Source organism: Cheilinus undulatus, linkage group 14, assembly GCF_018320785.1.
Source record: "Cheilinus undulatus linkage group 14, ASM1832078v1, whole genome shotgun sequence".
In the NCBI taxonomy this organism is placed as follows: domain Eukaryota; kingdom Metazoa; phylum Chordata; class Actinopteri; order Labriformes; family Labridae; genus Cheilinus; species Cheilinus undulatus.
Genome location: NC_054878.1, coordinates 44359918 through 44373179, shown reverse-complemented (window position 1 = coordinate 44373179; position 13262 = coordinate 44359918). Strand labels below are relative to the sequence as shown.

At 40.0% G+C, this 13262-nt stretch overlaps 1 protein-coding gene across 1 annotated transcript in view; it reads right to left on the bottom strand.

The window, feature by feature from the left end:
- Window positions 1-9903, bottom strand: part of LOC121521254 (pleckstrin homology domain-containing family G member 3) — a 58106-nt gene extending 48203 nt beyond the window's left edge. Inside the window, exons 1-2 of the mRNA XM_041805085.1 lie at window positions 9767-9903; window positions 4955-5014 (exon numbers count right to left, since the gene is read on the bottom strand). Coding sequence (XP_041661019.1) covers window positions 4955-5003 — 49 coding nt within the window. The 5' untranslated portion in view covers window positions 5004-5014; window positions 9767-9903. The remainder of the gene's footprint in view (window positions 1-4954; window positions 5015-9766) is intronic.
- Between the last annotated feature and the right edge of the window lie 3359 nt (window positions 9904-13262).

The following is a 13262-nucleotide window of genomic DNA, read 5'->3' as shown; positions in this document are numbered from 1 at the left end:
CCCTGTCAGGAAGAGGAGAGACTCCTCACATCACCTGAGCCTGTCTGTGTCCTTAAACCAAAACCGACCCCCATGTAGCTTCAGTCACTGATGAACACCAGTCTGATCAGACCAGCAAAACCAGTACAAAGTCACCTTGAACCAGCAAGGTTAAAGAGGGTAAGAGGAAGGGGCCTTTTCATTAGGGGCCTGAAAAATCAGCCAATGTAAATTCAAGCAAGAAAAAACTAACACCATTGTTGACCTAAATACTCACCCCTAACTATAATAGAATTTATTTGCGTATTTATGGTTTCTTCAGTAAAATGCAGCCTGTTTCAATGTTAATAGTGCCAACTAAAAGGCAAAATAGCATTTTTTGACAAAAAAATGAAAAAAACAACCTCTGTAATGTCAAAGTGAAAACAGATTCCAACAAAGTAATGTCAAATAAATAAAAGATGTAATGTAAAACCAAAGACTGCACAAATACCCCCCCCCCTCCCCAAAGTGACTGACCTAATTCAACAGGTCCAGATAATTGGTGCTAGTAGTCTCATAATTAGAGGAATGGAGATCACCTGAGTGCAGTGAATGTGTCTCAGTGATTGTAGTACAAAGACACCTGTGTCTGGAAGGTCCAGTCACTGGTTCATCAGTACTCCTGGCTACCATTACACCATGAAGACAAAAGAACACTCCAAGCAACTCACAGAAAAAGGTTAATCAAAAGGATAAGTCAGGAGATAGACACAAAAAAATCCATCATCAATAAATGAAAGGAATATGATGTGTAAATCTGCCTAGATCAGACCGTCCTCAAGAAGGAGACTAGTGAGAGAGGCCACCAAGACACCTTTGACTACTCTGAAGAAGTTCCAAGCTTCAGCAGCTGAGATGGAAGAGACTCTGCAGACAACAACTGTTGGCCGGGTTCTTCACCAGTCAGAGCTTTATGGGAGAGTGGCAAAGAGAAAGACACTGTTGAAGAAAACTCAGATTCAATCTGGACTAGAGCTCACCAAAAGGCATGTGGGAGACTCCATGGTCAAGAGGAAGAATGTTTTTATGTCTGATGAGACCAAAATTGAGCTTTTTGGCCATCAGACAACACGGCAAACACTGACATCAACACAAACACACCATCCCCACTATGAAGCTTTCTATGGTTTAACTTTCCCCTCTACAGTGAAGCTAGAATTAAACCACAGTTTGGTAAAATGATTCTGGTCCCTGTTCTTGATGAGGAAGTTAACGTTCACAAAAATCAAACCAGTTAGTAGTAGTTCATGAAAAACATCGCTACCAGCATCAGCCCTGATAATAATCACAACTGCACATTAGAACCAAACCATACAGCACTAATTCCAGCAGTGATTCAGTTATTAGAGTAGTAACCAGTCTGAACCAGTATAAACCAGTATAAACCAGTGTTACAATGAGTGACATTGTGTTGTTGGTGATGATCACCACTCTCTCTTATGTAACACCTTTAAAGTCAGCATGTTTCCATGGAGATAAAGACTCTAGTCATGTGACCTGAGATTAGCTTTAAGTAAAGTGACTGAGACTGACAGGAAGTCTCTCTCTCTCTCTCTCTCCCTCACGGACAGATGATGAGGATGCAGGTGATGAAGGTTCACTGCTGACTAAACTTAACTGACCATTAAAACAACATGAGATTAAAACCAAAGGTGTGCAGTCAGTTCCATCCTACCTGGGATTATTTTTGCTTCATATTGCAGGATGGAGCTCTCTGATTGGCTATCCTGCACACATGTTTAACGCTCCTGCTCCCACAAACGCCTCACAAAGATCACCAACAGTCTAATTTGAATTAAAAAACGCTGTAAAATCCCAGCCTACCTTAAACACAGCATGCAGAGAGACGAGCTGAAACCTCGACTGATCAGGTCTGAGTCTGTTCACCTCTACCTGCAGCTCTGACAGGAGTGGGGGCGGGGCTTAATCCAATCAGTGAGATGGGTGGAGAGGTGACACGCCCCCTGCTGGCCGCTTCCTGTCACCCCAGAGTGACAGAGTGACAGAGTTTTAGTGCATTGTGGATTTCAGATAAATTCCCCAGGGAGAGGGTTAGGGGTTGAGAAAATCCATACAACTCCCAAAATGTTACATTAGGGATGGTGGTCTGATCCCGACTGGCTACTGGGAGGAGGGGGCAGTTTAAGCCGTCCTCCTTTTTTAGGGCCCAAGCACCAACCTCAGAGGGAGGACCCTACTGAAACTGTAGACTTTATTATTATTTCAGCAAATAAAAATGCTAATTTGGGGTCCGCAACATACTCAAAAACTCAGCACACATCCTAGACATTTCCCCCAGTGGAAAAAGTATTTTAGTGGTTTTGTGGTTACACTGGGCCCCGGAAATCAGTCTGGGCATGGATAAGATCATGAAAATCAGAACACATATTTATCAGATATAGATGGAAAAAGTCTCTTATGACCATCCCCTAAAATAGACAGGAATAGCACTATGGTTCCACATTGTAATGAAATCTCTCTCTTTAGAGATCCAGATCATTTGGCTCAGCTTAGTAAAGCTGGTTGTTTGGCTCCCAAAAAGCTCTTTATTTGGTACCAGTTTGGTTTTTTAAATGAAGCTTCGCTTTATATCATGAAGGACTAAGACTGAATGATTTTGGAAAATAATCTAATTGCGATGGGGGTTTCTAGCCATGCACTCCCTGGAAAGTCAAGGCATGCTGCTTGACTAACCCAGGGAGCAGAGTCATCTCCACCAAGTAAAACTGTAGATCCATTTTGCAACAAAAAAGGTTGAATGCATGACGAGTGGCTTTAACACTCGGCCTCTTACCCCACAAGGTTTATTCAGCCAATAGTCTTTCACTGTTATATTTAAAAGCATGTTTGGGACAAAAATCAAGTGTATAAAATTTAGGCAGGCTACAGAATCAAGCGCTGCCATATATTTCAGATCAGCTGATCTCACACATGCCCTCATCAGCTGACAGCCAGCTGATTCGCTCTTAGCACGCTATTGGTTAATTGCACTCAACCGTTCTAGCCTGGCTATGCTTCACTCCTCCCTCTGCAAGCTGCCTTCTGCAACCCTCCTCCACACCAGCTCCTCCTCTATGCTTTATCCGACTTAATGTCACTCTGCTGTCATGGATGCCTGCTCTGCTCTGGGTTTGTTGCTGCTTCTCTCCCTGCCTCAGGCTTTTCTTGTAGGCACAGATAAAGCAGAAACATGCTCTATTCCTGCTTGATGCTTTCCACATAGGCTTGTGGAAAAGCAGAACAGCCATACTGCCAAAAATAAATAGTAGCAATGACAGCAAATTAATAGCTACAAAAAAGAGAATTTATATACTGCAAATCATGTGTGATTCTTGACAGAGTGGTACTGACTGAATTAGGGATTTTTTTTTATATGTAAAAGGGACTCTTAGCTTAGTGCAAAAATCCTCTAGACCAGTGGTTTTCAAAGTGTGAGGCAGGCCTCCCCTAGGGGGCGCCACAGAGCATCAGGGGAGGCGCAGAACCATAAACCAGAAAAAAAGTGATTTGCTTTGCGAACCTCTGCTGTGCATTGGGCAAAATGGATAGACTTATAGTTACTATAGGGACTATGCTATAGAGCAGTGTTACTCAACCAAAGAGCCGAATTGTTGAAAAATACCTTTGCAAGAGTCACAATCTAAGAGGTGAAAAGTGGCAAAAACAGCTTGAAGAAGCAATAAAAATAGGTTAAAGGTGGCAAAATGGTCAAAAAGCAGCAAAAATGGGTGATAAAGGGCAAAAATAGGGAGGAAAAGTGGAAAAATGGTCAGGAAGTAGCAGAAACGGGTGAGAAGTGACAAAAAAGTGGGTGGAAAGTGACTTGAATGGGCAAAAAGCAGTCAAGAGTGGCAAAAATGGTCAAAACAGAAGAAACAAGTGGAATGTAATGGCAAAGGATAGTAAGGATATAAATGGACATAGGTGGCAAAACATGGTTAAAAAAATTGGATAAAAAAAATTGGATAAAAGTGACAAAAATTGGGAAAAAGTGGCAAAAAAATGTAAAAAGGGCAAAAATTGGGAAAAAATGAAACAAGTGGTATTAAATGGCAATGGGTAGCTTAAACGGACGAAAACTGGCAAAAACTTGTAAAAAAAAAGGCCAAAAATTGGGATAAAAGTGACAAAAATTGGGACAAAGTGGAAAAAAGACAGCAAAAATTAGCAAAAAAATTAGAAAAGGGGATATTTAATGATAAAAAGTAGCTTAAATGAATAAAAGGTGAAAAAGGGCAAGAATAGGATAAAAATGGGGAAAAAGAGGCATAAAAGAAGCTGTAAAATGGCCAAAAAAAAAAAGGAAAAAGGGGTCTTTAATAGCACTATAACTGAAAAAGAGGGAAAGGCAGATGTTTAAGGACATTTGCAAACCAAAATATCCAAAATATATATTAATGTTAAAAATGTTTAAAGATTAGACATAAATGTTTGAAATGTTGTTGTTAATTTTTTAAAATTGGAATCCTTTTTGTGGGTGGGGGTCTACCAAATGAATAATTTCTTCTTAGGGGAGGCTCACTCTTCCACACTTTGAAACCCCTGCTCTGGACTCTTGTCTCCCTTCATCTGGCTAGACAACGCAAGAAGGTCTGCAGAACTGACAATTTGTGACATTGATTCTCAGTTAAACTGGAAAAAAACACTTTGCAGTTAAGCTGAAGGATTGTCCTCAGTGTATGTGGATATTTCTTGATGATAATTGCAGTGCACAGGTCTATGCAGAGCTGTAAATTCCGGTTCATTCCTAACGGCTGTTCCCCTCTTCCTGCACCCCGTGAAGCATTCAGGATCACGTGATTGCAAACAGTGTCATCCTTGGAAGCTGATTAAACATTCCATCCTTGCCTTTTTGCATACAGGCCAGTCCAGGCCTCCCAGTTGTCCACAGTGTTTCTAAAGACTGGGCTCATAAAGAAGAGAGGAATCTTACCTTCATCCATGGGGACACCATGGGATGAGCTGAGAGAGTCTTCAGGCATCACACCGCCACCTACAGATACAAACACATATTTAAATCACACATTAAAAACACTACTAGATAACTGTGGTGAAGTGCTGGCTGACCATTGCATGGTTGACTTATGGAGGCCAAAATTAAAGGCATAACTTGGTTTAGGGCTTTCTTTGATGAGCAGTTATCCTTTCAGTAGGGCACATGAGCCTTGAACACTTGTGGTGAGGAGGTCTGAGTTTTCGCTGTGGCGTCAAGCACACAGAGGTGGTAAAAGTACACCACAACTGTCAGGCCTGCCCACAGAGTCGACATGGCTGCTGAAGAAATCAGAGAGTGGGCCCTCCCCATCTGGGATTTATTATGATATCAATGCATGTGAGTTTGATCTGTAGCATTGGTGCTAGCTATCCTGGCTAATGGTTACTCCATTTAGGAGCTGAAAAGTGCATTAAGCTATCACTGGGTTCTGATGGTCAAATTATTTCTGAGTGCCGGTATTGCCCATGTTTGTCACATTTTTTCCACTTTTAACCAATTTTTGGTACTTTTTAATCGCTTTTCACCATTTTTCTGCCATTTTTTGCTAGTTAAACCCATTTCTGCCACTCTGTAACCACTTATCTTTGCCACCATTTTTGCTTTATTTTTTAAAAACAATTTGGTAACTTTCCCTTAAAGTTATTTCAGTTCCTTCTACTTTATTTTCCAGCATCCTGACTGGCACATCATGGCTTAGCTATGAAGTCTGGCATTGCTTTTTAAATGGTTTAGTTCAGTGTGTCCATCCACATTGTTAACATCACTGATATAAAGGTAACTCTGTTTTCAGAGAAGAGGTTTACATTTTCAGAAAGGCTATATTGTTCTGCAGCATAGATAAATGATTGATGTTTCGTTGCTTTGATAAGACTGATTCTTAATCAGGTTAAATGTAAATTATGGTTATCACAGATAAATATGGGTCATGATTTTGCTGGGCGGCCTTGGTAAGTGGACTCAGGCTCTAAAAACACAAAGCATTGAAAAAGATCACAGTATATGAAGTGTTGTGACAACCTGGTTTATGGTGACTGGATTATTGTGTGTATAAACTGGTTTCCAGTCCATTTAACTTCCAGAGGAAGTGGCTCTTCTTCCTCTTTGTTTTTTTAAACTTAACTCTATCTTTGAATCTGTTGTTCTTATTTCTGTCATAACTATCATCTAAAAGCATCAACAACCCACAGCAACACCACAGCAAATACTTGGAAAACAACTATCCTGATTTAGTATTTTGTTGCGTACTTTTTTGGGATCCGTTTTAAATCAGTAATTTTACTTTTACTTGAGGAAGTTTTAACCTGAGTAATTGCCATTTACTCAAGTACATATTTGTATTTTTTCCACCTCTGTTGATTACACAGTAGCACACAGTGAGAGAATGATTCAAAATCACATCCCCAAACAGCTGTAGCATTTCACTTTATTATAGAGGTGTGACTTCATCTGACAAATCTGATCGGAGATCTATATTTGAATATTGAAACTGCCAGATAGGAAAGAGCATTTTTTACTGTACAGTAATAAACAGTATGTTGATTTCCAGAAGGTGTTTGACCCAGGGAGTAAGGATGGATGGATGGCTAGATGGCTGGATGGACGGACGGACAAATGGATGGATGGATGGTTTATGGATGGATGATGGGTGATGTATGGATGGATGGATGGATGGATGGATGGATGATGGTTTACTGATGGATGGATGGATGGATGGATGTTTACTGATGGATGGATGGATGGATGGATGGATGGATGGATGGATACGTTTGGAGATGTCAGCAGAAATCTAGCATAGTGAATATAATATAATAATCAGTCAACCTCCATTTTTTAGTATCTAACCTGTTCCCGCTTGGCACATCTACTTTAGATGAATGTACTGTAATGATGGATCTAACTTAGCATGGTGTTTGTCTAAAACAGACAGATGCTTCAATAGAATTATCCATAAAGGTTAAAGGAAACAAATCAAGAATAATTCAAGATTTCAAACTTTCCTTTGGAGAAGCACCAACAGGAAAACTGGAGTTTTAAATACCAGTTTAGTGGATCCTTTCCTTCTTTTGGTTTAAAACTACCACAATGTCAACAATTTCTCTCTTGTTTGATCAACTATCTGTATAAGAAAAAATAAAGAGAAAACACTATCTTCTGTTTGGTTAGTTTCACTGAGATGGTTCTACCAACCCTCAGAGAGCGAATCAGAGTCCTGTTAATTTCTGCAAGCAATTTTGTGTGTCTAAATAGCAAGAGATTGCCGAACAAAAAAGCACGTACATGCAGTCATTGCACAATAACATGCAATTATCTGTGTGTGTTTGAGTGTACTAGGTGATCTTTATCAGCAGTGTGTATCTGCTCAGAGAGAGAGATGAGGGCAAAACAAGCCTGAGACATGGACCAAAAGACCGGACAGACCGGCTCAGAAACACACAGCTACAGCACAAAGAGAGCCCAATTATCATTAGCTTTATTATCATTACCATCATAATCATTATCACTGTTATCCTCACCATCTTCATCCCAACAGTTACTATCATCATCACTATTATCATCAGACATGTACAATATTATTGACATGAATTCAATACTGGCAAAGATAGCCTAAAAATATCTGCTGATATTATCAACTAACGCTGTAAATATTGGCCCATCACAGCTATATACGCATAGATATCTGCCGTAAAGATCAGCCTGTATCTCCTGTAAATATTAACCCGTGAGATTTATATTGACCTTTGTCGGCTGTAAATACCAACTTGTATCAGCTGTAAGTATTGGCCTATATAAGCCATAAATATCAGCCTATGTGGCAAACAAATACAGGCCTTTATTGGCAATAAATATCAATGTATGTGACATGTAAATAAAGGCCATTATCAGCCATAAATACCAGCATATATGGCCCATAAATACAGACATTTATTGGCCACAAATATCAGCGTATGTGACATTTAAATACGGGCCTTTATCAGCCATAAATACAAGCTTATGTGGCCCGTGAATACAGACCTTTATTTGCCGTAAATATCAGTCCATGTGGCATGTAAATACAGGCCTTTATCAGCCACACATATCAGTCTATGTGGCCCATAAATACAGACCTTTATTAGCCATGAATAACCTATTAATCAGCCTACAATATAGGCCTTTATCTGCTGTAAATTTCAGCTTAAATATTGGCCTTAAATATGGGCTGATGTTAATATCAAACTAAATTGGCCAAAATCAGCCTAAAATACTGGCAGATATATTGGTGTAGATCTACCATAGATATCAGCCTATACTGGCTGACATCGGCCAAAAACAATGACTTACATCAGGCTAAAATATTGGTGGATATCAGCCATAAATATCAGCCTATAACAGCCATAATACTCCAGTATAACAGCCATAAATATTGGCCAAAAATATCAGCCTATGTTGGCCATAAATATTGGCCTAAATCTGACATAAATATTGCCCTACATCAGTCTAAAATATGGCCTGTGTAAGGTATAACCATCAGCCTATATCAGGCTGTATCAGGCTAGGCCTATTTCTGCAATAAATACTGGACTATATCAGCAATAAATATTGGCAGCCAAATATATTGGCCTATATAGGCTATAAATGTCAGCCTAGGTGGGCCGTAAACATCAGCCCATATCGGCCATAAACATGGACTAATGCTGGCCATAAATATCAGCCTTCATATTGGATGTTATTATTGGTCTATATAAGCCTTTTAAATGGGCAATAATACTGGCCTACATAGGCCATGATATCATCCTATATCAGACATATAAACCAGCCTATGCTGGCCTTAGATATCATCCTACATCAGCTGTAAATTTTGCATGTATTAGTTGTGGAGTTTTAGGCAGGACTATCAGACTTTTTTTTCCTTGTTCATCTTCATCTTTTAAACATTAAAGTCTCTTTTAAGGACTTAAGTTTTCGGTCTTAATTACATCTATATATTGTATTGGCTAAATGAATCTGTAATGGCATGAGCGCTGGCAAAAGTCCAGTCGACTGATGTGCGCATGTCACTATTGTCTGGTCAGGATATCACACAAACACACAACAACAACAGCATGTATGCAGATGTGAGAACAGATTTCTCTCTATTTCTCCGTGATAAAATCTCCATTTAAAGTTTTTATACTTTCAGTAAAGACTCCAACATTTTCGTCTCTCTCCTCTGATTCGGTTGAAGCCTTTGACTTCAGATGATTCCAGGTGAATATTTCAGCGAACATGAGTGATGAAATCAGAGGAGGGTTCAGACTTGTCTCTCCGTGTTCCTCGGTGCTGGCTCGGTGAAGTTTAGGGCGTGTTTAACGAGGGAGGGCTGTTCCAAAATAACAGCCAAAATCACCATTATCAACTTTAATTTAAATGGAGTTAACACTGGAATATAAGTAGATTCATTCTGGATCAAAAGCATCAAATGAACGCGATAAAAGTCGAGGTTTATTAAAGAGAAGCGCGTTCTTTTCTGAATGTGGAGGTTTCCAAAGGTAAACTTTACCGGGTTAACTTTCTGAGACTAGTTCAGAGTCAAAGCTCGGTGTGAAGAAGAAGAGGAAGAAGAAGAGGATGCAGAAGGATAAGAAGTTTAGACGTGTGTTCAACTTTGTGAATGTTTGCAGAGAGGCAGACACTTCCGTGTAGTCCGCTCAGCAGAGTAGACCCATCACACACACACACACACACACACACACACACACTCAAACACAGACAGACGTTTCTGAACACACTGACCTTGAAGAAGTTTTCTTTAAAGACTAAAAATATTCCGTCCTCTTCATCAGCTGCATCCACAGAGCTCCACGGACATCCCTGACAGTGTTAGAGAGAGAGAGAGAGAGGGTGTGTGACCGTCTGCAGCGCTGCTGGTCCTCGGAAACACTCTGCGCATGCGCCACATTTCAAAGAATGACAGCACAGAAGTCTGTCCTGTGTCCGTCTTCTATGGCAGTGGTTCTCAGCCTTTTCGGTCTGCGACCCTCAAAATAAAGGTGCCAGGGACCGGGGACCCCCACTGGGCCTGATGGTGGTTGAACACAGCCAAGCACATCCTAGAATATTCATGTGCAGGGCCACTCATAAGGGGGGAGCTTTCTGGGACCCATTCAAACTTGGGGCCCGCTGTGGTATCCATACATTTAACCTGTTATCAAAGCAACAAATATCCCAAACATCTTTTCTTATTCATTTGTGCCTTAGTTTACAGCCTTCTTAAAAATGTAAACACGTATTCATTAAAAGCAGAATTAAAGTGGCTTGAAAGTTGCTAAAATGGGTTGAACATGGCCAAAATTGGTGGAAAAAGTGGTGAAATGGGATTTTAAAAGTCGCAGAAATGTGTCAGTAGAGGCAAAAATAAGAAAAGAATGGCAATAATGGGTTAAAGTGGCAAAAACTGGGGGCAAATTTGGTAAAATGGGGTTTAAAAGTGGAAAAAAGTCGTTGTAACTGGCCAAAAAAAATTACCTGAGGCAGAAAAATAGGCAAAAAAATGATGGAAATGGGTTAAACTGGCAAAAATGTGCATTGCCAATAGTTAAATGTGGTTAAAATGGGCAACGATGTGTGTCAAAAGTGGTATAAATGGGCTAATAGTTCTAACAATGGGTCAACAGAAGCAACAATAGGCAGAAATTAAATAAAAGTGTAAACAATGTGATTAAATGTGTTAACCCATAAGAGCCCACGACCATTTCTCCTCATAGCAAAATTATGGCAAGTAGAGCATGTACAACATAACCTTGCAAAGCAGATGGATACGCCCATTTCCGTGTTTCTCACTGGCAAATCCATCTTGCAAAGCTCCCATCTGAACTGTTGGGCCCGGTTAGAAAGTGACAGGACCAATCAGCGACAAGGGGCAGTACTTTCAGGCACGGCAGAGTCGTGACGTTAGCAAGCAGCAGCAAGAGGCCTGTGCAATTATGGCGGAAGAGTTTAGCGTGGATGCTGCGAAAACGTAAGTTTTATCAGAGCTTGACAACATTTCTAAATTAAAAGGAGAACAAAGAACAGCAGTGAGTTGTTTTCTTTTCAAAAACTACAAAAGTCAAGTACTCCTCATGATTCTCAGACTGGCGCCCTAAAAAACAATTATTATAACATTTTCTGCAATTTTTGCAACTTTTCAACCCATTTCATCACTTTTTCTGCCATTTTTGCCTCCGTTGATCAAGTTTGCCACTTTTGAACATCTTTTCATCCCTTGTCAGCCATTTTTTCCACTTTTCAAACACATTTTCACCACTTTTTCTGCCATTCTTGCCTCTGTTGATCAATTTTTGCCACTTTGACTCCCGTTTTTATCCCTTTTATGCCATTTTTGCCACATTTCAACCCTTTATCACCATTGTCTGCCATTCCTGCCTCCTAGATCAATTTTTGCTACTTTTAAACCCCCTTTGATCCCTTTTCTGCCATTTTTGCCACATTTCAACTCATTTCCACCATTTTTTCTGCCATTCTGGCCTTTATTAATCAATCTTTGCCACTTTTAAACCCCTTTATGCCATTTTTTCACTTTTAAAACCCATTTTCATCACTTTTCCTGCCATTCTTGCCTCCATGGATCAATTTTTGCCACTTTGACACCCCTTTTCACCCCTTTTATGCCATTTTTGCCACATTTCAACCCTTTTCTATCATTTTGTCTGCAATTCTTGCCTCCATTGATCAATTTTTGCTACTTTTAAACCCCCTTTGATCCCTTTTCTGCCATTTTTGCCTCCGTTGATCAATTTTTGCCAATTTTTAACCCTTTTTCTGCCATTTTTGCCACTTTGAAACCCCCTTCCACCCCTTTTCAGCCATTTCCTCTTTACAACCCATTTTCACCTTTTTCTCTGCTATTCTAGCCTCCGTTGATCAATTGTTCCACTTTGAAACCCTTTTTCACCCCTTTCTTGCCATTTTTTCCACTTTTAAAACCCATTTTCACCATTTTTTTCTGCCATTCTTGTCTCTGTTGATCAATCTTTGCCAATTTTAAAGCGCATTTCACCCTTTTTCTGCCGTTCTTGCTTCTTTTAACCAATTTTTACCACCTTTTCCCTGTTTTTCTTCCATTTTTGCCCCTTTTACCCCAGTTTTGCCACTCTTAACCAGTTTTACCTTTGTTAAACCATGTTTGCTGTTTTCTAACCTCTTTCAACAACATTTTAAGGCCCCTTTTTGGACATTTCTGGCTCTTTTTATCCATTTACCCCCATTTCACCCCCCCCTTTTTTTTCTTTTGTTTCTTTTCTTTATTTTTACTTTTTAACATGTCTTCACAAAAAGAGGTTAGTATTAAATACATCATTTGGACCCCTATACACTAATCCAACTTTTGTAATCCTAATTCAATAACAAAACTTGCCCCTACACCAGTAAAGAAATAAGATTCCTACCATCCCTCTACCACAAAGCCACAGCCTGTATCAATAACACTGAGGCCCAAAGTTAAGACCATGAGGCTGTTCACCACTGAGGAAAACTCAATCATAGTGGGAGAACAAAAGCATCTATCTGTAGGTAACAAAGGCAGAACTACAGGACATACCTAAATGTGAAATCTTAACCCACAATTATCCAACAGAACTTCATCAGCTCTTAGAAACATCCCATCATAGTTTTGGTGAATCTGAGCTCTGTGGGAGGAAACATTACTCATCAGTGTCTGACACATTTGACTGTTTTTAAATTTGTCTTTAATGTTTTAAAGGAGACATATTATACTAAGTCATATTTTAACACTTGCATACAATGCTACGATGTTGAGGATCCTTTCAGGACCTTACTGATTTCATTTCATCAACAGAAACGCGTCTCTACATAAAAACTGCAAACGAGATTACCGGCCTCCGTGGTCAGGTTGAGCAGAGATGACCATAGCAGAGATATGATAACACATATCAGAATATTCTATTACTGTTAAGCCCACTATGACTATTAAAATACACAGAACCATGTGCCCTGTATCATACCTACATGTATGACGTTTGCAGGAAAAAAAACGCGTGAAAATCAGTTAAGTATTCAGCGAGTTATGATTGATTAAATGCGCTGACACTTCATTGCGCCAGCAAAACGGATTACGCTGAGTGGAGCGGGTGACCGGATCAAGATGGCGGCCCCACGGCTCGTCAGCGCCAATCGGTAGCAGCGGTCGACGCGGCGTCTACTTTTTCTTATGTCTATGTGCGCTCCCGGCAGCTCGTTCTCAGCCACGCCCCCTCCCCGGCGTTGTATA